Here is a 20,076-nt window from a genome sequence, read left to right on the forward strand (position 1 = left end):
CCTAATAACAAAACAATCATTGTGGGTTAAACTTTTGAATAACAGATCTGGAGGATTAGTGGTAGGAGTGAGTTACAGACCACCCAACTCAGATATTCAGAAAGATGTTGCATTGTACAGTGTAATCAAGACTGCATGCAGCAAGGATGTGGCTGTTATAATGGGGGATTTCAATTTCCCAAACATAGACTGGGAAAGGCCAGTTGGGACTACAGAAGCAGAAATAGAAATGGTTGAGACCACAAAACACTGGCCAAAATGGTTTAATAGAGGTATGCAAAAAAATATCAAGAGCAAGAAAATGTTGTATAGCACATACAAAAGGGATAGAGATGAAACTAAATACAAATAATATGTTGAACTGCAAAGAGATCTTAAGAAAGGGATCAGGAAAGCAAAGAGGGAAATAGAAAGAAACATAGCTCTTGGAGCTAAAACTAATGCAAAGAGTTTTTTTTCAATACTACAACAGCAAGATGTCCAAAAATAAAGGAGGAAATGAAACGGAAATGGAAGTATCTTGGAAAACGAACAAGATGTGGCAAATGTTCTAAATGAGTATTTCACAAGAGGTTTTTACAAAAGAAAAAACAGATAATATTATGCCACAGGTTAACAATTAGTCCAATCAAACCCAAAGAGAGATCAGGATAAATGAGGAGGAGGTACTAAAGGGACTAGCAGAATTCAAAACAAACATCACCTGGGCCAGATGGTATATTTCCAACAGTACTTAAAGAAATTAGGGAAAATATTTTTAGGCCGCTAACTCAAATATTCCAAAAGACACTTAGAACAGGGGATGTGCCAACTGACTGGAAGATGGCAAATGTCATACCAATCCACAAGCAAGAAGACAAAACTGAGCCAGGAAATTACAGACCAATCAGTCTCACCTGCATTTCTTGTAAAATGTTGGAAAAAATTATTAGACAGAAAATAGAGGAGCATCTTAATGAAAACCATATTCTTGGAGATAGTCAACATGGGTTTAGACAAGGCAAGTCATATCTTACTAATTTATTGGAGTTTTTTGAACATGCAACTGCAGCTGTAGATCATGTGAAAGCATATGATATGATATACTTAGATTGTCAAAAAACTATTGATAAGGTTCCACACCAAAGACTGATCCTCAAATTGGAAGCTGTAGGTATTCAGGGTAATGTAAGTAGATGGATTATAAACTGGTTCATGTATAGGAAACAAAGGGTGTCGATTAGAGGAGTTGCTTCTAACTGGAGTGAGGTTGTTAGTGGAGTTCCACAGGGATCAGTACTAGGGCCTTTGCTGCTTCTAATCTATATTAATGATCTGGACAATGGGATAGTTAGCAAGCTTGTCAAATTTGCAGATGATACTAAAATAGGTGGCTCAGCAGATACTATTCAAAGGGACTTTCAGTTGTGGGCCGACACCTGGCAGATGAAATTCAATGTGGGCAAGTGCAAGGTATTACATGCAGGTAACAAAAATGTCCACTATAATTACACTATGGGAGGAAAATAACTAGATGAAGTAACGCATGAGAAAGACCTAGGAGTCTACATGGACTCCTCACTTTCTCCAGCCAAACAGTGTGGTGAAGCAATAAAAAAGGCAAACAGAATGTTAGGGTATATTGTAAAAAGTGTAGAATTTAAAACAAGGGAAGTAATGTTAAGTACAATGCACTAGTTAGACCTCATCTGGAATACTGTGTATAGTTCTGGGCTCCACACTTCAAGAAAGATATCACTGCTCTAGAGGCAGTTCAGAGGATCGCAACCAGACTTATTCCAGGTCTGAAGGGAATGTCCTATTTGGAGTGACTGAGGGAACCTTTTCACTACGTGGGAACTTGATTCAAGTCTTCAAAATCATGAAAGGCTTTGACCACGTCAAACCAGAGGAGCTTTTCCAGATCAGCAGGGACAAACGGACGGACCCAGGGACACAAATGGAAATTGGGCTTCAAGGCATTCAAGACAGAAAACAGGAGACACTTCTTCACACAGAGAGTCATCACAATCTGGAACAAACTCCCCAGCGATGTGGTTGAAGCCGACAATTTGGGAACATTCAAGAACAGACTGGATAGGATCCTTGGATCAGTCAGTTATGACGAGCACAATGGGTCAATTGGCCTCCTCTCGTTTGCAAACTTTCTTATGTTCTATAATGCACACAAATAGTACTACAAAAAATGAATAGTCAATGAGTTCGCTATCCCGCAGCAACAGACCGAGAGAGATGAGGCAGTCGGTATCTTGTACCAGCTGTATATGCAACAAAAAATGTGCACGCTCTAATTCCAGTTCCAGAAATCCCCTATTCCACACCCTTGGGCTGCGGAACGTTGCCAATAGCAACTTCCCAATAATAAAGCCGGTACGCCAGTCTCAGCCGCAGAAACCTGCACAGTGTACAATAACTATCGTGTATAGTATACAGAATATAAGGTACTGGTGAGTGCCAATCCCCAGCGCCTTGCTTGCATGTGCGAGTCTTTATCTATCTCTCCTGCAGCGCCCCAGCCGCCGTTAGAAGAATAAACATTCCCTCTCTACTGAGCCCACAGCCCCCGCCATGCCCGCCGCCCGAACTGGCCGTTTACCTCCGGTGATGAGCCGCCTTCTCCTTCTTCCCCTTCGGCCTCCTCTTTCGGGCCTGGATGGCCAGCACTGTACCGGGAGATTACGATACGAGCATTAGCAGGAAGAGCCAGGAACCAGGCAGAGATAGAGAAAGAGAGGGTGATAGGGGGGGTGAGAGAAGAACGACACATCAGTCAACTGGTCCAAAGCATCTCGCACAGAACACGTACAGCTCTCTCTCACAAACACACAGCGACAGCGGTCAAACCAGCCCCGGTTCGGTCTGAACGGGAAGGATTTAGATAAGAGAGTAACTCTGTCACCTTTGCGAGAGCTCATGTTGTTATCCTTGCTCCTTCCCCACAGTGGCGGCGGCACCTCGGCAAAGCTGCCGGGATATCTCTCTCTCTCTCTCTCTCTCTCTCTCGGGGATGCGCGCTCCCTCTGCCGTTGGGAGGCGCGCACACTCTCATAGAAACACCCAGTACTGACTCGTCTCACACTCCTCTAACTCTAGCACTCTTTTTTCTCTATCAAAAGACACAGGAACAGGAGCAGCAACAACTGCCAATACACGGCATCATGTGCTTCGCCCCGGCACACCTGATTGAGGTAACAGGAGCGGTCGGGGGGGGGGCGGGTGCTCACCGGTTTGCTTCCAGGCGCGAGGACAGAAATATTAACAGTTCAGCAGCCCCGGGAGTCAGATCTGAGATTGTTCTAAGAGAATGGGCTGGAAAAGTATTATAATCTGAGGAGGAACTGTCAGCATGACGGGAGAGGGAGATCTTGTTGATATAGTGGTTGATTTTCTTCGGGCACGCTATAACTGTAGTTGATCCCAGCCGTTTGTGTGTATGATTGGATGTTAAAAAACCCTGGCCCGGGAACTAGGGATAGAGGACCGGTCACTGGGCCGGAATCAAAATCAAAATTAGTGCAGAAACACATTCACACAAATTGGGGTAGCGGCAGCAGCAGCAGCAGCAAAGGAAATGCATAGTGGCTACTTGCTACTCAGGACCGGGCAGAATTGTACTAATGAAACTGAATAGCGGTATTGGCAAAAGCAGTTTTCAGGGAATATTTAAGGCAGACTGCCTATTTACAGTTATGCTCACAGGACCCTCCCATAGGTAATATAAACACACATATCAACTCAGCTAAATCAACAAGTAATAAACTCGTCACTTCCACTTCTTTTAATTCATGTTTTTTAGCTATTTCATGATAACATAATTTCCAAGATTAAACATAGTGTGTTTGTCTGTATATCTATATAACGTATGTATATAATGTATTGTATATTGCAATTAACCTGTATGGACAGAGGAGCTGGAAGGGTTTTAGAGGCGTGAGAGATGTTTGATTGGCACCCTGATCAGCGAATGACATGTGGTGGGTGGGAAGGTTGAAAAGCTTGTGCATGTTTCCGGGAGCGGAGGCGCACGTGTTTCCTTGCAGCTACAGAACAAACTGGGGCCTCGCGTACTGTGCAGACTGAGAGCTGCGAGCTCGAGCTTGATAAGGTGAGGCGGCCTTTACAGAATAGCATCCGAAAACGCAGTGATAATAACTGTGGTGGTACTCCTCCTATATAATAATATTCAGATATATTGTGTAGTTTGGTATTATGTAGGACAGTAACTAAGGTTCCACGATGGCTGCCTGTGTTATTAGGAAACATAATAATAATGCAGGTTCTGCTCTAACATAACAAGCAGCGAATTTGTGAAACAGCTGTAATATTAATTGTTAAAACCATATCATTTCGAAAATAATAAATTAAATTCGAGATTAACTGAATCTCTCCACAATGAGATGGATAGTTGTCTTGTTGTGTTAAGTGTTCTGTGGTTGGTGAACGAGTCATGGGTTGTTGTGTAATTTTGCCAGGCGGTCATTGTGAGGACTCCCCGCATCAATATTGTAATGTAGAGCTGGACACTTTCCGCATAAGCTCCTCTATGAATAATAATACATATTATTATTGACGCTATGGTGAAAACGGTTTTAACAAAGTACTACATTTAGAGACTTATTGTGGAAAAATCTAATATTGTAGTACTGATTTTTTTTTTTTTACTCCTTTAACCAAACATGTCTATACAATAAGTTACCCCTCATACGGTTTGCTGCTGGGTGGGCACTAATGGTGATCTCTGTTTCTGTCTCTGCAGTGCTGTGCACATTCTCCCTGTTGTTAGGCTGCACCCCTGTGACCCCCCCTGCCTGAGAAGAGTGCCCCTGAGACGGAACAGAGATCTAAGCATCCTTTGTACAGCACATCCTGTGTGTGTCCACAATCCCTACCGCATTTCTCTCCACTGTCTACTGCCCCTGAGCACCCTATGGAGGTGGCAGAGTCCACAGTGCCCCTCCCCACAAGGGAGAAGAGGTCCTGTCCTGAGGAGGAGACCCCCTACACCCCCAAGAGGGTCAGAGTGGAGGGGGAGGAGATTGGGGGGAGAGAAGAGAAATGCCCTGAGAATAAAGAAGGGGAGGAGGAAGAGCCAGGAGAGATAGAGGAGCTACGAAATGGGGTGGAAGAGGATGGTGAGAGCTTTGCAGATATGATGAAACATGGATTAATGGAGAGGGACGTTGGCATCCTGAAGTTCATCAGCGACCATAAAGGATTTTCTGGCATCCTGAAAGAAAGGTGAGAGAGAGGCTCCCTGCGTGCCAGGCCATGTTCAGCTGTCACCCACTGGCACAGTCTCAGAAATCACTCTTTTTGATTTCTAGTCTATAGCACCTTTAGTAAGGGCCACCCACAGAGTGTGTTATGTTTAAAAATAGTTTGATTAATCGGTAATCAATAAAATATGTATATTAAAAAATATAAAGATTACACAAGTAAGGATAAACAATTTTTACAAAATTAAAAGAAAACAAACATACATCAGAGAGAGACCACAAATAACAAGGAGAAAGAACATGTATAGAGGTAGGAGTGTATCTGTGTAATTAGCTGGGGATTCCAGGCTTTAGAATTGTGATTTAAATAGTATTAATTGACCAATGGCGTTTAATTTACAGAACTGGCCAGGTTCATAATTTCAGAGTTTTGGGTTGAAACTGAAACAACATTTTTAGTTTTTTTTTTTTTAAGCTTAGGGTCTGTTGCCCAGACTGGAATCAGTGCTGTCTGGCCTTTTGAGGTCAACCTGCACTGTGCCAAGGTCCTTACTGTTCTGTGTTCAAATTACAAAGGATGGGGTAGTAATGCAGCATGCTCTGATTTATCATGGCCCTGTTCTCCTTACAGGTACTCAGACTTTGTGGTGCACGAGATCAACAAAGAAGGCGTGACGGTGTACTTGGACAACCTGAGCGTGCCTGTGGATACAGAGGTGAGTGTGGGAGCTGTTTGTGGCTGTGCATTGTTGTGGATTGTTGGAATGTGTGTTGGGGATTTGTAGCATTTGTTGTTTGAAATATGTGCTTTCTGCACTTTGCTCTCCTCCTCTGTCTGTCCCCGCAGGACCCCCCTTTGGATGTATCGGCAGTGCTTACCGACCAGCAGAAACAGCAACTGGAGGAGCTGCAGCATTTCAAGAACAAGGAGGGCAGTGTGGCTATAAAGGTGAGAAATGCGTAGAGACACACTGACGCACACACATAGGACAAGCCAGACAGGTTATACAAGTTAGAGACATACACATATAAAAGGCACAGAGATAAGCAAAGGATTAAGGCAGTAATTCTCCTCTCTTGCCTTAGCCAGCACTACCACCCCCCCAGACCACACTTAGCTGACAAATAACTAATACATATAGTGTTGGGGTCACAATAGTTGTTTGAAAATGGGGTTGTCAATTGTACGAGTTTGAGAACCCCTGGTTTAAGGCCTGTGCACTGATGGTATCACAGTTAGACATACGTCATGTTAATACCAGATGTAATAGACCAGCACAAATAGGGTTGCACGATTTTGAGAATATTCATAGGTGGAAACTTTCCGTGGGAATTAACAGGAATATATGGAAATTAATGGGAATTATGGCGAATTATCGGGAATAAAATGGAAATTTAGGGGTTATTTGAATAGGCTGTATTTACCATGTGCTGTGCAGACAGAAACAAACATTTTACCTTATCATAAGCAGACATAATTGCAAACCCTTCTAACAGAACTAAAAAAAATCAAGGTTTGAGTTATGAGTTGAACCCCTCCAAAAAATACCTTTTCAACATAAATATTTAAAATGATGGTAGACTAAAGCAAAGTGAGTTTATATAAAGGCAGTGACCATATTTTACCTGAAATGACAACTGATCATAAAAAGGAATAATAAATCGAAGTTGCACTTTAAAGGCTTCCAAGCTACACTGCCATTCAAAAGTTTGGGGTCACTTGGGGCAATTACAGCCTTGCAGACCTTTGGCAATTTGTTGAGGTAATCTGAAGAGATTTCATCCCATGCTTACTGGAGCACCTCCCACAAGTTGGATTGGCTTGATGGGCACTTCCTAGCTGCTCCCACAACAGCTCAGTAGGGTTGAGATCCAGTGACTGTGCTGGCCACTCCATTAAAGACAGAATACCAGCTGACTGCTTCTTCCCTAAATAGTTCTTGCATAGTTTGGAGCTGTGCTTTGGATCATTGTCCTGTTGTAGGAGGAAATTGGCTCCAATCAAGCACCATCCACATGGCATTGCAAACTGGAGTGATAGCCTTCCTTCTTCAAGATCCCTTTTACCCTGTACGAATCTCCCACTTTACCACTGCCAAAGCACCCCCAGACCATCACATTGCCTCCACCTTGCTTGACAAATGGCATCAAAGCACTCCTCCAGCATCTTTTAATTTGGTCTGCATCTCACTAATGTTCTTCTTAGATTCGTCTGTACATAACACTTTTTTCAAATCTTCCTCTGTCCAGTGTCTATGTTTTTTTGCCCATCTTAATCTTTTATTTTTTATGGCCAGTCTGAGATATGGCTTTTTCTTTGCAACTCTGCCTAGAAGACCAGCATCCCAGAGTCGCCTATTCACTGTTGACGTTGAGACTGGTGTTTTGCGGGTACTATTTAATGAAGCTGCCAGTTGCTCAAACTAGACACTCTAATGTATTTGTCCTCTTACTCAGTTGTGCACCGGGGCCTCCCTCTCCTCTTTCTATTCTGGTTAGAGCCAGTTTGTGCTGTTTGAAGGGAGTAGTACACAGCGTTGTACGAGATCTTCAGTTTCTTGGCAATTTCTTGCAATTAATAGCCTTCATTTCTCAGAACAAGAATAGACTGAATTTCAGAAGAAAGTTCTTTGTTTCTGCCCATTTTTTACCCCATAATTGCAAAGGGGTTTTCTAATGATCAATTAGCCTTTTAAAATGGTAAACTTGGATTAGTAAACACAACGTGCCATTGGAACACAGGACTGATGGTTGCTGATAATGGGCCTCTGTACACCTATCCAATACAAATCAGCAGTTTCCAGCTAAAATCATAATTTACAACATTAACAATGTCTAGACTGTATTTCTGATCAATTTGTTACTTTAATGGACAAGAAATTTGCTTTTCTTTAGAAAACAAGGACATTAAGTGACCACAAATTTTTGAATGGTAGTGTATATCAGCCGGGTCCAGCTTTTTGCATGCCTTTGTAAGTGTATAGATTGTATGTCTGGAGGTTTCCCTGTTAATGTATTGTAGTTTAAAGCTCAAAGCTTTAAGTTTGCATGCCTGTGTTATTCTAGGCCAGTGGTCTCCAACCCTGGTCCTGGAGAGCCCCAATCCACTTAGTTATAGGTTACCCCAAATCACCAATTTCTAAATACTGTGAACATGTCAGTTAATGAGTTTAGTAACTCCTATTTGCTAGTTTACTTAAATAACGTCGTATAAAATATATCCACCCCAGTAAATGTAATCAAAACTGACCTGAAAGCATGTAGTCCTTGGCTCAGACAGTGCAGTAGTGTGCAGGGACATAGATTTAGATTCAGAATTGGCTCAATAGCACTGCATTAGTGCAAGAGTCTGAGAATCAGCTGCACATGTGATGCAGCAGAGGGGTGCAGCTCTACTGGATTCCCATTTAATGGGGATATTTTAACCAAAACATGCCACAAAACCTAGAATTGCCTTATGTGTATTTCCCCCTCAGAAAAGTTCACTTTTATAAGCTAACCTTTTCTAATGAAATTGGGATGGGGGGAAATGGGAAACAATGGGGAAAAATTGGGCTTAACTTCCCATGAAAAATTTCCGGAAAGTTTCAGATTCTTTGTAAACCCAGGCATAAATCATAAAGCGCATAAACCTCTCGTCTTTTCTTTCCTGCCTTCTCTCTTCCTCTCCCCCTTCCTCTCTCTCCTCTCCCAGGTAGTTGATGACACAAAGGAGCAACGCACTCTGCTGCACCATGCAGTGAAGAGCCTGTTCCCTGGATTGGAGACCAAGACAGAGGAAAGAGAGGGGCTCAAACACATTGTGGCCTACCATGCTGCAGGGCAGATGGCACTTGCAGGTAGAAAGAGAGAGGGGGGGGGATTATTAGACCCTCTCTTATCAGTTATGTATAGGGCCCTGCGTTTTACGTGACTAAATCTCTTAGTCTGCACTTCATTCCTTCTATTCATGTTGTCGTTTTAATTAAACCACTGATTGATTAATAATCTCCCAATTCCTTTATTACATATAACTATATAAATTATTGCAGCAGTTACTACTTTTTTTTTTTTTTTTTTTTTTACCTTTAACTCTAGCGCAATGACTGTAATTGGTTTAAAGCATTTGAATGTTTAAAATGTAAAAGGGAATCAACTACATTAAAACTTCTAAAATAATAAATGACAGAGGCAGAGGTCTGGACAGAGGTGGAGGGAAGAGAGAGGCAGAGGGATAGGGAGAGGAAGAGACAGATAATAAGTGAAGAAGGCAAGTTGTTTATTGTCACCCTTTGCCACAACCCATTCCGGGGAGAGAGCGCATGTGTGTTCATGTCCATTATGGATATTAATACTTGCAGTGCCTTGCGAAAGTATTCACCCCCCTTGGCATTTTTCCTATTTTGTTGCCTTACAACCTGGAATTAAAAGGGATTTTTGGGGGGTTTGTATCATTTGATTTACACAACATGCCTACCACTTTGAAGAAACAAACAGGAAATAAGACAAAAAAAAATAGAAACTTTGAGTGTGCATACCTGTTCACCCCCCCACAGTCAATACTTTGTAGAGCCACCTTTTGCAGCAATTACAGCTGTAAGTCTCTTGGGGTATGTCTCTATAAGCTTGGCACATCTAGCCACTGGGATTTTTCCCAAAACTGCTCCAGCTCCTTCAAGGTGGATGGGTTCCACTGGTGTACAGCAATCTTTAAGTCATACCACAGATTCTCAATTGGACTTAGGTATGGGCTTTGACTAGGCCATTCCAAAACATTTAAATGTTTCCCCTTAAACCACTCGAATGTTGCTTTAGCAGTATGCTTAGGGTCATTGTCCTGCTGCAAGGTGAACCTCTGTCCCAGTCTCAAATCTGTGGAAGACTGAAACAGGCAATAATTTCCCTGTATTTAGCACCATCCATCATTCCTTCAATTCTGACCAGTTTCCCAGTCCCTGCTGATGAAAAACATCCCCACATGGATGGTGTTCTCAGAGTGAGGTGTTGGGTTTGCGCCAGACAGTGTTTTCCTTGATGGCCAAAAAGCTCAGTTTTAGTCTCTGACCAGAGTACCTTCTTCTATATGTTTGGGGAGTCTCCCTTTTGGTGAACAGCAAACGTGTTGGCTTATTTTTTTCTTTAAGCAATGGCTTGTTTCTGGCCACTCTTCCGTAAAGCCCAGCTCTGTGGAGTGTACAGCTTAAAGTGGTCCTATGGATAGATACTCCAGTCTCCGCTGTAGAACTTTGCAGCTCCTTCAGGGTTATCTTTGGTCTCTTTGTTGCCTCTCTGATTAATGCTCTCCTTGCCTGGTCCGTGAGTTTTGGTGGGTGGCCCTCTCTTGGCAGGTGTGTTGTGGTGCCATGTTCTTTCCATTTTTCAATAATGGATTTAATGGTGCTCCGTGGGATGTTCAAAGTTCTGGATTATTTTTATTTTTTATAACCCAACCTTGATCTGTACTTCTCCACAACTTTGTCCCTGACCTGTTTGGAGAGCTTCTTGGTCTTCGTGGTGCCGCTTGTTATTTTTTTCATTTCACTTCACCAATTTGGACTATTTTGTCTATGTCCATTACATGAAATCCAAATAAAAATCCATTTAAATTACAGGTTGTAATGCAACAAAATAGTCACTGTAAGTACTTGCTTGAGCACAGAAAGGAGAAAATTCACCTTTTATCTGAAAAGTGGTGTCCCTGCCCTGGCTGCACTGTATCGTCACAGATCATTCTCGGAGCAATAGCAAGGAGTTAGCTCTCCTATCCTCTTTCTCTCGAAGCTCCATGATCTCCACAGCTGACCAGTATATTTCTCTGTCTCCTCATGCTTTATGCTGTCTGGTCTAGCAATGTTTTCTGATTGGATAGCAGCCAGCCTAACAGCAATGATGTATAGCCAGTGGCCAAGTCTTCCTTATAATAACAATTATGCTTTGGTACTTGTCAAGAGATTAGCTTTCATTACAGTAAAAAGCCTTTACCGGGGCATTCCTTAGACATTGTTTGCAAGTTCTCCTGTGAAATTGTAATAATATCTATTAACTGAGACTTTTAAAAACGTGTATGTATAAAAGCATTTTAGTAATGTAATATTAATTTGTTTTTCTTGCATGGCCATTATTGAACCCAGTATCATCTCATTGCATGTATTCTGACCTTGTATCAGGGATCGGGGAGGTGTAGGGATGGAAGGTTTCGAAGGGTAAAGGTATGGGAGGAATGGTGAGGGAGGTTGCAGTAAGCTGCATGTAAACTGCATTGCATGATCTCAGGGAAAGATCCAAATTAGACCAGTGTGTTCCAGTTAGCCACCCAGTGACCAAACTCATCTCTCTAGATCTTAACCTTTCTGTAAAGCACCTTTGCTCATCAGATGACAGCCCCTCCTCATTGCATTGAGGAGACTGCAGATACACAACAAGATGCCAGGTACAACGTGGAACAGGAACATACACTGCAGCACCTGGTGCAGCTCGTGCTTGCACTTCAAGCAGGGGCCTTGATGCACATGTTTGGGCTGAACTAGGAAGAGTGTTTGGGGAGAGATTAGTGCTTTGTTCAGGGTGCTTTTTAATGGCAATCAATCACTCCATATTTATTTGATACAGTGCCCTTCACAATGAGTTGTCACAGGGCGCTTTCACAGATTTAAAACAAACACGGACAATATGGGATTACAATTAGAGGTCCCTGAACCCAGAATATTGCCTTCCCAGGCCTGCACTGTGTAGCGCATTGGCGGAATATACTCGCACTGTTGCTGGCTTCTGTGTGCAGTCAGCTAGGTAGGCTAAGCACACTTAAATGGCAGTTGGCCATTATCTGTATTATATCACAAGTGTCCATGTGCCGTCACAGAAAAGTTACAGCACGGCATCAACACCCCCTGCATGCTCGCTGCCCCCCCCCACCACCACATTCAACACTAGTTGTGTTTCGGTTTTGCCCAGATTCTCAGTAATGGTGTTTTGTCCTCCTTTTGCTGTTCTCTGGGTGGACAGAGGTCAGATCTGCTGCAGGTAAGACTGGCTCGCCCTGCTCACCGCTGTGGGGGAGAGAAGGAGACAGTGACCTGGGGAGGCAGTGGGGGTGGGTTCTGGTGGTGGTCAGGTGTAAGGCTTTAAGGAATATGGGTAGTTCAGGTATAGTAGAGGAGGCACTTCTGTAGCTTTTTGTGGTCTTTGTGATCATGTAATCTTTGAATATTTGTATTATGTAACATTCTATATTTTGCATCTAATGTGCACAGTTGCATGTATTTCAGGTCATAACCCCCATCCCCCTCTTAAACAGGTCTGAGTTTCAGTTGCTCAATACATGTGAAACCTAGCTTCCGTCCTGAGTGGGTGTGGGCAGCTCAGACATCACAGTGTCAGTCCAATAAGGTGCCCCAGCTGTGTTCAGTGTGTTAGAAGTGGTGGTGGTAGTAGAGCTCTGCTCTGCTCTGACTCACAGAATCTGTATGTCTGTCCAGGCTTGGTGCAAGGGGGTGTGTGAGGTGGGTATAGTCAAGTGCAGGGACCAGCTGATGCTGTGAGTTCCTCATAGGGCAGCTGGTTGTTAAATGTTACTGTTGGATGTATGGCAGACACCTCGGACACTTTCAGAGCCCCACAACAGAAAATGCCATGGTGGAGAAAGTAGTATAAAGTAGGGGTCCTTTATCTTCTCTGGGAAGTTTTAGTATTGATTTAAAGGTGATATAAGTAATTACTTATGTTTCTCTTTCTTTTACTTTTTTTCTTTCTCTTTTCTCTGAAACTCCTGACTCAAGCCCCGCGGAAGCACTCCTGGCCCAAGAGCCGGGGCAGTTTCTGTCACTGTGTGCTGTACAAGGAGAACAAGGACACCATGGATGCCATCAATGTTCTCTCTAAGTTCCTCAGGTCTGAACCTTAATTAATCATTGCCTCCCTGGTTCCAGCAAACACTGACTCGTGATACTCACAAATTGCCACACTCCCTCATTGCCTCACTGCTTGGTGACACTTTCACTATCACACACTGCCTCTGAAACTTACACGGTCCCACTGCTACAGTATATACATTTTATTTGCACTGAAATAGATGGCACCTTATACTATTAGAACATCAAATGGCTGAATGGACACATGGAAGGAATAGACACGAGTGCTTTACATTGTTAAAGCATGGCACTTGCTCTTTACCTGTTTGCTGAGAGAAGCTGTCTGTGGCTGCCTAAAGGCTTTGGTGTCAGTGAAAGCTCTGTGTTTCTCTGCAGAGTGAAGCCTAACCTCATCTCCTACATGGGCACCAAGGATAAGAGAGCCATCACTGTGCAGGAGATTGCTGTGCTCAAGTGAGTGTCCCTCAATGTAGCCTGGTAACGGTGTGTGGGGGAGGGGATATGTCCTGTCCTGTGGTTGAGAGCAATTTGGTGAGCCCTGGTCTCAGAGTTGCTCAGCTGTGGTGGGGACAAATTACATTTTTAAATTGTATTTATTCCTTTAATATTGGACATAAAGCTTAATGTGCTTGACTCATGAGTTTTACTCATAAAACCTCTTTTATGGGTTTTTACATGTTGCTGTAGTGTATGGGTAAGGTGTATAGCACCAGATCATTTCAATCCTATTACAACTTTTAAAACTTAAAACATACTAAATCATGGCAGATGTCAAAAAACAGTATGTATGTTCTGATAGGGATTAAATACTTCTCTTCCAGGAGCAATTCGATTCATTATTGTCATGTCAACCTGAAAGTGAGCTTTTCACAGTCTTGCTGATTGATAGTAATTATTCAGTTTCTGTAGACAACATGAAGTCTTTGCAATGTCCATAGCTGCTGGAAAAAGAGTGAAGATGGAGTTATTATTTTTACAACAACAGGAGAGATTAATGAAATTTTGTGCAAGTAAACAATCCGACATTCAGAAAAGGGAAAAAAACTGCAATCTGCAGCAATCACTTTGATCTCAGTGAAATCCAACGTTTTCATCACTTGAATTATCAGCAACATTTTACAGAGTTGATCCGTCTGAGATTTATTTTTTGTACAGTATAGTCACTCCTTATATTTCCTAAACACAACTGTTTATGCCAGCTCTTGGCTCTTTGTGCATGGACCGGGGCACTATTTTTCATTGTAGTGCATGTAAATGTGATGTGCAATGTAAAATGCACCAACTTGAGAATTAGATAAGATTATATACAGTGCCTATAGAACGTCTATGTACACCTTTTGTTAAATTAAAATGCAGTAAAATATGTTTTCCCATTAATCTACATATACTACCACACATCTTCCAAGTGAAAAAAATATTCTAGAAATATTTTAAATAAAAACTGCAATAGCTTGGTTGGAAAGTGTCTACCCCCTTGTAATAGCAATGCTAAATTACCTCATGTATAAGCAATATACCTTCACATTCTTATGTGAAGTGACCTCCATGTGATGACAATATCCCAAGCACTGACCTGTATAGTACTATATTATATATAATATAATGTGTGTGTGCATGTACAGTTTGTCTCAAAATTATTCACCCCCCTTGGACTTTTCCACATTTCATTGTTACATCATGAAGTCAGAATGGATTTAATCAGGAGTTTTTGCCACTGATCAACACAGAAAATGTCCATAATGTCAAAGTGAAAAATATGATCTGCAAGTTGTTCTAAATTAATTACAAATACAAAACTGAAAATAATGTAATGCATAAATAATCAACACTTTAGTCAATATTTTGTAGAGGCACCTCACCGCATGAGTCTATGTGCATAAGTCTCTACCAGCGTTGCACATCTGCACACAGCAATTTTGACCATTTGACCATTTTTCTTTGCAAAATTGCTCAAGCTCTTTCTAAGTTGGATGGGGACCTTTGGTGAATAGCAATTTTCAACTCTTTCCACATATTCTCAATTGGATTGATAGGCTTTGATAAGGCCATCCCAGAACATTGACCTTTTTGTTTTTAAGCCATTCCAGTGTGGCTTTGGCTGTATGTTTGGGGTCATTGTCCTGCTGGAAGATTAATAATGTCCCAAGTCCCACATCTCATTTCAATGCCTTGGAAATTATCTTATATCCTGATTGGTGCTTTTGAACAACCTTATTCCAGATTTGATTTGAATGTTTCTTCACCTTTATGATGTAGTTTTTGTTAGGAATTGTACTAACCATCGGTGTGACCTCCCAGAGACAGGTGTATTTAACCTGAAATCATGTGACACCTTAATTGCACACTGGACTCTTTAATTGGAGGTGGACTCCATTCAACTAATTACGTGACTTCTAAAGACAATTGGTTTCACCACAGCTCAATTAGGTGTGTCATAGCAAAGGACATTATGGACATTTTCTGTGTTGATCAGTGCCACAAACTCCTGATTAAATCAATTTTGATTTCATGTTGTAACACAATGAAATGTGGAAAAGTCCATGGGCGGTGAATACTTTTGAGAGCCACTGAATATATGTGATACCATGTGTTGTTGGACATGGCATCTGGGGGTCTGGGCAACAAGAAGGATTTGGTGTAAAAAAAAAACAACTTGATTTTATTATACACAGTGTGCAATGAGCAAAGTAAACGGACAATCAAACAAGCATAAACTAAACATATAACATATAATATAACTAAAACATATAACTAATAAATGACAAACGCTCAACAGCAAAGCCAAAGTCCGTTATCCAGTTTGTACTTCCGAAAGCCAAGTTCAAAGTCCATTACCGTTTTCTGTCATTATTGTTCATTCTCTGCACACTCCCAGGCTCTTCTCCCTGCCTCCCCAACTGGCGCCTCCTGACATGCTGTAACATACATTATTGTGCATGAGCCTATTCATACAAATCAGCATAGACAAGTGGGATAATGCAAGTGATGCAAATGTTGGATTGCACTGTGATTAAAGTGATTTCTGCAGATTAATAGTTTTCCCTTTTTTGAATGTTTACTTGCACAAGTATAAAATCACAATATACATTTGTACTTACAGTTGTAAGTTGCCCTGCATAAAGGCGTCTGCTAAGAAATACCGTAACTGAGTATTAATCTCCTTTGTTGTTGGAAAGGAGAATTGAATAACATCATGTTATAACTATAATTACTATCAATGAGTAAGAACATGACAAAATAATGGCTCAAGTTGCTGTGGGGAAGACACATCTTGTGAATTTGTAGTTTTTCTATCCAGGAGTTTATGATGCTCTTTCACAATTTCAGGATGTATTGCATTATGCTAGCTTTTGACATCCGTCATAATTTTGAAGTTTTAAAAGTTGCTTATATGATAGAAATTATCTGGAAGAGTGCTTTACATCTTATACACTACAGCAAACCCAAAATGACGCATACAATCATGATTTTAGAAGTTATTTGTGTTTTTTTCCACTCTCCCCTCACCCACAATCACTGTGCAGGATCAGTGCTCAGAGACTGTCGCATCTCAACAAGTGCCTGATGAACTTCAAACTGGGAAACTTCAGCTACAAGAAACACCCTCTGAAGCTGGGGGAGCTACAGGGGAATCACTTCACTGTGGTGATCAGGTCAGAGTGGTGCTGCTTAAGAAATAAGTTGTCTGTTTTGTTGGGAATATCTCTAGCTCTAGTTGTTTCTGTTTGTGTCTGCGTCTCTGTGTGTGTGTGATTGATGTCTCTTTGCAGGATTATCTGTGGCTCAGAGGTGTCTTTGTGTTTGTGTGTGTAATGGACATTTCTCTGCAGGAATATCTCTGGCTCTGATCAGCAGGTGGAGCAGGCCATGACCTCCCTAAGGGACACCGGTTTCATCAACTACTACGGCATGCAGCGCTTTGGCACTACAGCTGTGCCCACATACCAGGTTGGCAGGTAAGGAGTACCTGCAGGGCTGGGTCAGGGGGGACAGGTAAAGGGTTGTGTCAGGAGGGACAGGTAAGAGTATGTGGATAAAAATAACCCTGTATTAGATCCAGCTGATTGTGTTTCTTTGCCTGTCAATCAGGGCAATCCTGCAGAACAGTTGGAAAGAGGTGATGGATTTGATCCTGAAGCCCCGCCCTGGAGGTAGTTTATTTGCTGTCATTGGATTCACTGCACCCTTCATGTCAACCTTTAATATTTTGTTCTCTGCTGGTTCCCCTTCACTCCATTTCCTGTGCTAATGCTGTAATCTGCCCCTGCTCTTCATTGTTTCATCCTTCTGTCATAATCTGTGCCCCTGTTTCTCGCTATGTTCCCTTCCTCTGTCAGTCTTTACCTCCCTAAGTGTCTCTATTATCGGTCTCTCTTCTTCTGTCTTTCTCCCTTCCCTTTCTTACATTTTCCCCTCTCACTCCCTCAATCTCTCACTGTCTTGTCCCCCTCACAACTCTCTCTTACACTGCCCCCCCTCAGCAGAAAAAGGTTATCTGGTGCGTTGCCGGGAGGAGTGGGCCCGGTCCCAGGACCCTGAGGCAGCACTGAGGAAGCTCCCGGTGAAGCGATGTGTGGAGGGGCAGCTGCTGCGTGGCCTGGCTAGACACGGCAAGAACAACATTGTCACTGCCTTTGGTCTGGTGAGGGAATGCCTCAGAGTGCGTTTGGGCATGTCTCAGTGTGGTGTGTATCACTGACTCAGTGCCCCTGTGGTGTCCCACAGATCCCCCGCAATAACCGGCTGATGTACATACACAGCTATCAGAGCTTCGTATGGAACTGCATGGTGAGCCGACGCATTGAGGCATTCGGGCTGATTGCTGTGCCAGGGGACCTGGTACTGCGTGGAGGTGAGGCGGGGCAACCTATACTTTGGGAGGTCCCACAGTTGCTTTTTTAAACGGTAAACAGACCAGATTGTTTAAAAAAACAAGAATTAAGATAAAATATGTGCGGACTTAGGTGAGTGTAAGGTACTGTGCAGTGGCTGGGAAAGGCAGTACAGACACCATGTAGCTGGAAAGGGTGGGTTATGATCCAGTACAATCCAAGTGCGATTTAATGTTTCTTACAGGCACGGCAGTTCTGCTCTCCAAAGCTGAGGCTGAGAGCCACTCCATACATGACATTGTTATGCCCCTGCCTGGTTTTGATGTCATCTATCCCTCCCACCACAGTGAGTATTACTGAGCCACTTCTCATGCAATATTGATTTAAGTGCAGTGTTCAGTGTGTATGAGTGCTGCATTCAGTGTTGTGGGTCGATGTTTAGTATATTCTCTTGCTGTTGCAGTTGGTGAGGGGTACAGGGAGATGCTGAAGGCAGACGGTCTGGACATTGACAACATGCGACACCGCATCCGGGACTACTCCCTGTCCGGAGCCTATCGCCACGTTGTCTTGCGGCCGCATAACGTCAGCTGGTCAGTCCACTTTCCTCACTCGGCCATCTGCTGATTGGGAGGAGGTTCAGAGATGGTTAATAACAGAGTCCCTTCTGTTGTCTCTCTCTCAGGCAGGTGATCAGCTATGATGACCCTCGCATCCCAATGGTCCACACTGATATTGAGAAGCTGCAGGGGAAGCCCCCCCCTGTATTTCCCACAGGTGCAGTGTTTTCATCTAATTGCTGCTTCCTCTTACAGAGCTAGCACGAAGACCTACACGGTGGTGTATGTTTGTGTTTCAGTAGTAGTGAAACCGTATATTGAATCTCTCTCTCTCTTCTTTCAGAGGGTCAGTATCGTGCCCTGAGAATGGAATTCTCTCTGCCCCCTTCCACCTATGCCACCATGGCCATCAGAGAGGTACTGAAGATGGATACCAGCATCAAGACCCAGACCCAGCTCAACACCACCTGGCTCAACTGAGTACTGAGCCGTCTGTATATGTGTGTCTTGAGCCAGGCTGTGTGCCTGCTTAGTAAATTATGGCAAAACTATTAAGTTGAAATATTTGTTTGATTTTCCTGCACTGGTGAGAGTAGTAATAGTGTGGTGCAAATCCTAGCTGACTCTCTTGTGGGTCGGGTCTCCTGGCAGTGGCCACAGTACAGACAGACCTACTGATGGCACACTGCTGGGGCAGCAGCCAGGGAACAAAGAGGATTAAAAAAATTTGGATCTGAAATCTGTTTAGTAATGTTTTTAACATGTAAAGCTGTTTTGTTTTGTGGCTGCATAAATGCCCTTAAATAATAAACTGTTCCCTCTCAGTTGGTCTGGTCTGGTCTCTCTGTCTCGTTCTCTCTTGCAAATCTTTCTATATATATATATATATATATATATATATATACACTCACCTAAAGGATTATTAGGAACACCTGTTCAATTTCTCATTAATGCAATTATCTAACCAACCAATCACATGGCAGTTGCTTCAATGCATTTAGGGGTGTGGTCCTGGTCAAGACAATCTCCTGAACTCCAAACTGAATGTCTGAATGGGAAAGAAAGGTGATTTAAGCAATTTTGAGCGTGGCATGGTTGTTGGTGCCAGACTGGCCGGTCTGAGTATTTCACAATCTGCTCAGTTACTGGGATTTTCACGCACAACCATTTCTAGGGTTTACAAAGAATGGTGTGAAAAGGGAAAAACATCCAGTATGCGGCAGTCCTGTGGGCGAAAATGCCTTGTTGATGCTAGAGGTCAGAGGAGAATGGGCCGACTGATTCAAGCTGATATAAGAGCAACTTTGACTGAAATAACCACTCGTTACAACCGAGGTATGCAGCAAAGCATTTGTGAAGCCACAACACGTACAACCTTGAGGCGGATGGGCTACAACAGCAGAAGACCCCACCGGGTACCACTCATCTCCACTACAAATAGGAAAAAGAGGCTACAATTTGCACAAGCTCACCAAAATTGGACAGTTGAAGACTGGAAAAATGTTGCCTGGTCTGATGAGTCTCGATTTCTGTTGAGACATTCAGATGGTAGAGTCAGAATTTGGCTTAAACGGAATGAGAACATGGATCCATCATGCCTTGTTACCACTGTGCAGGCTGG

General features: G+C 42.7%; 2 protein-coding genes and 1 pseudogene across 7 annotated transcripts in view; 1 reads left to right on the forward strand and 2 right to left on the reverse strand.

Annotated features, from left to right (window-relative positions):
- Positions 1-3,132, reverse strand: part of srpk2 (SRSF protein kinase 2) — a 124,297-nt gene extending 121,165 nt beyond the window's left edge. For 3 of the 4 annotated variants that reach the window (XM_066705508.1, XM_066705507.1, XM_066705504.1), the window contains exons 1-2: positions 2,900-3,132; positions 2,597-2,663 (exon numbers count right to left, since the gene is read on the reverse strand). In XM_066705508.1, the coding sequence (XP_066561605.1) occupies positions 2,597-2,663; positions 2,900-2,915 (83 nt within the window). In that variant the 5' untranslated portion in view covers positions 2,916-3,132. The remainder of the gene's footprint in view (positions 1-2,596; positions 2,664-2,899) is intronic. The other variant, XM_066705506.1, reaches the window with a different exon arrangement.
- LOC136749050 (putative nuclease HARBI1) overlaps positions 1-20,076 on the reverse strand; it is a 470,787-nt pseudogene that overhangs the window by 361,006 nt on the left and 89,705 nt on the right.
- On the forward strand, positions 3,987-19,279 carry pus7 (pseudouridine synthase 7). Of its 3 annotated transcripts, none has more exons than XM_066705509.1 (17): positions 3,987-4,105; positions 4,757-5,238; positions 5,848-5,932; positions 6,064-6,165; positions 8,911-9,055; positions 12,198-12,215; positions 12,971-13,082; positions 13,439-13,516; positions 16,588-16,716; positions 16,894-17,019; positions 17,153-17,214; positions 17,545-17,705; positions 17,789-17,915; positions 18,140-18,241; positions 18,359-18,488; positions 18,581-18,672; positions 18,799-19,279. In XM_066705509.1, exons 2-17 carry the CDS (start codon positions 4,928-4,930, stop codon positions 18,933-18,935), a joined length of 1,917 nt encoding a protein of 638 aa, XP_066561606.1. In that variant the 5' UTR covers positions 3,987-4,105; positions 4,757-4,927; the 3' UTR covers positions 18,936-19,279. The 3 variants fall into 3 exon arrangements, with proteins under 3 accessions (XP_066561606.1, XP_066561607.1, XP_066561608.1); XM_066705510.1 differs by having other exon boundaries at positions 17,548-17,705; XM_066705511.1 differs by lacking the exon at positions 12,198-12,215.

The sequence above is a fragment of the Amia ocellicauda genome, chromosome 5 (assembly GCF_036373705.1).
Source record: "Amia ocellicauda isolate fAmiCal2 chromosome 5, fAmiCal2.hap1, whole genome shotgun sequence".
Taxonomy (NCBI): domain Eukaryota; kingdom Metazoa; phylum Chordata; class Actinopteri; order Amiiformes; family Amiidae; genus Amia; species Amia ocellicauda.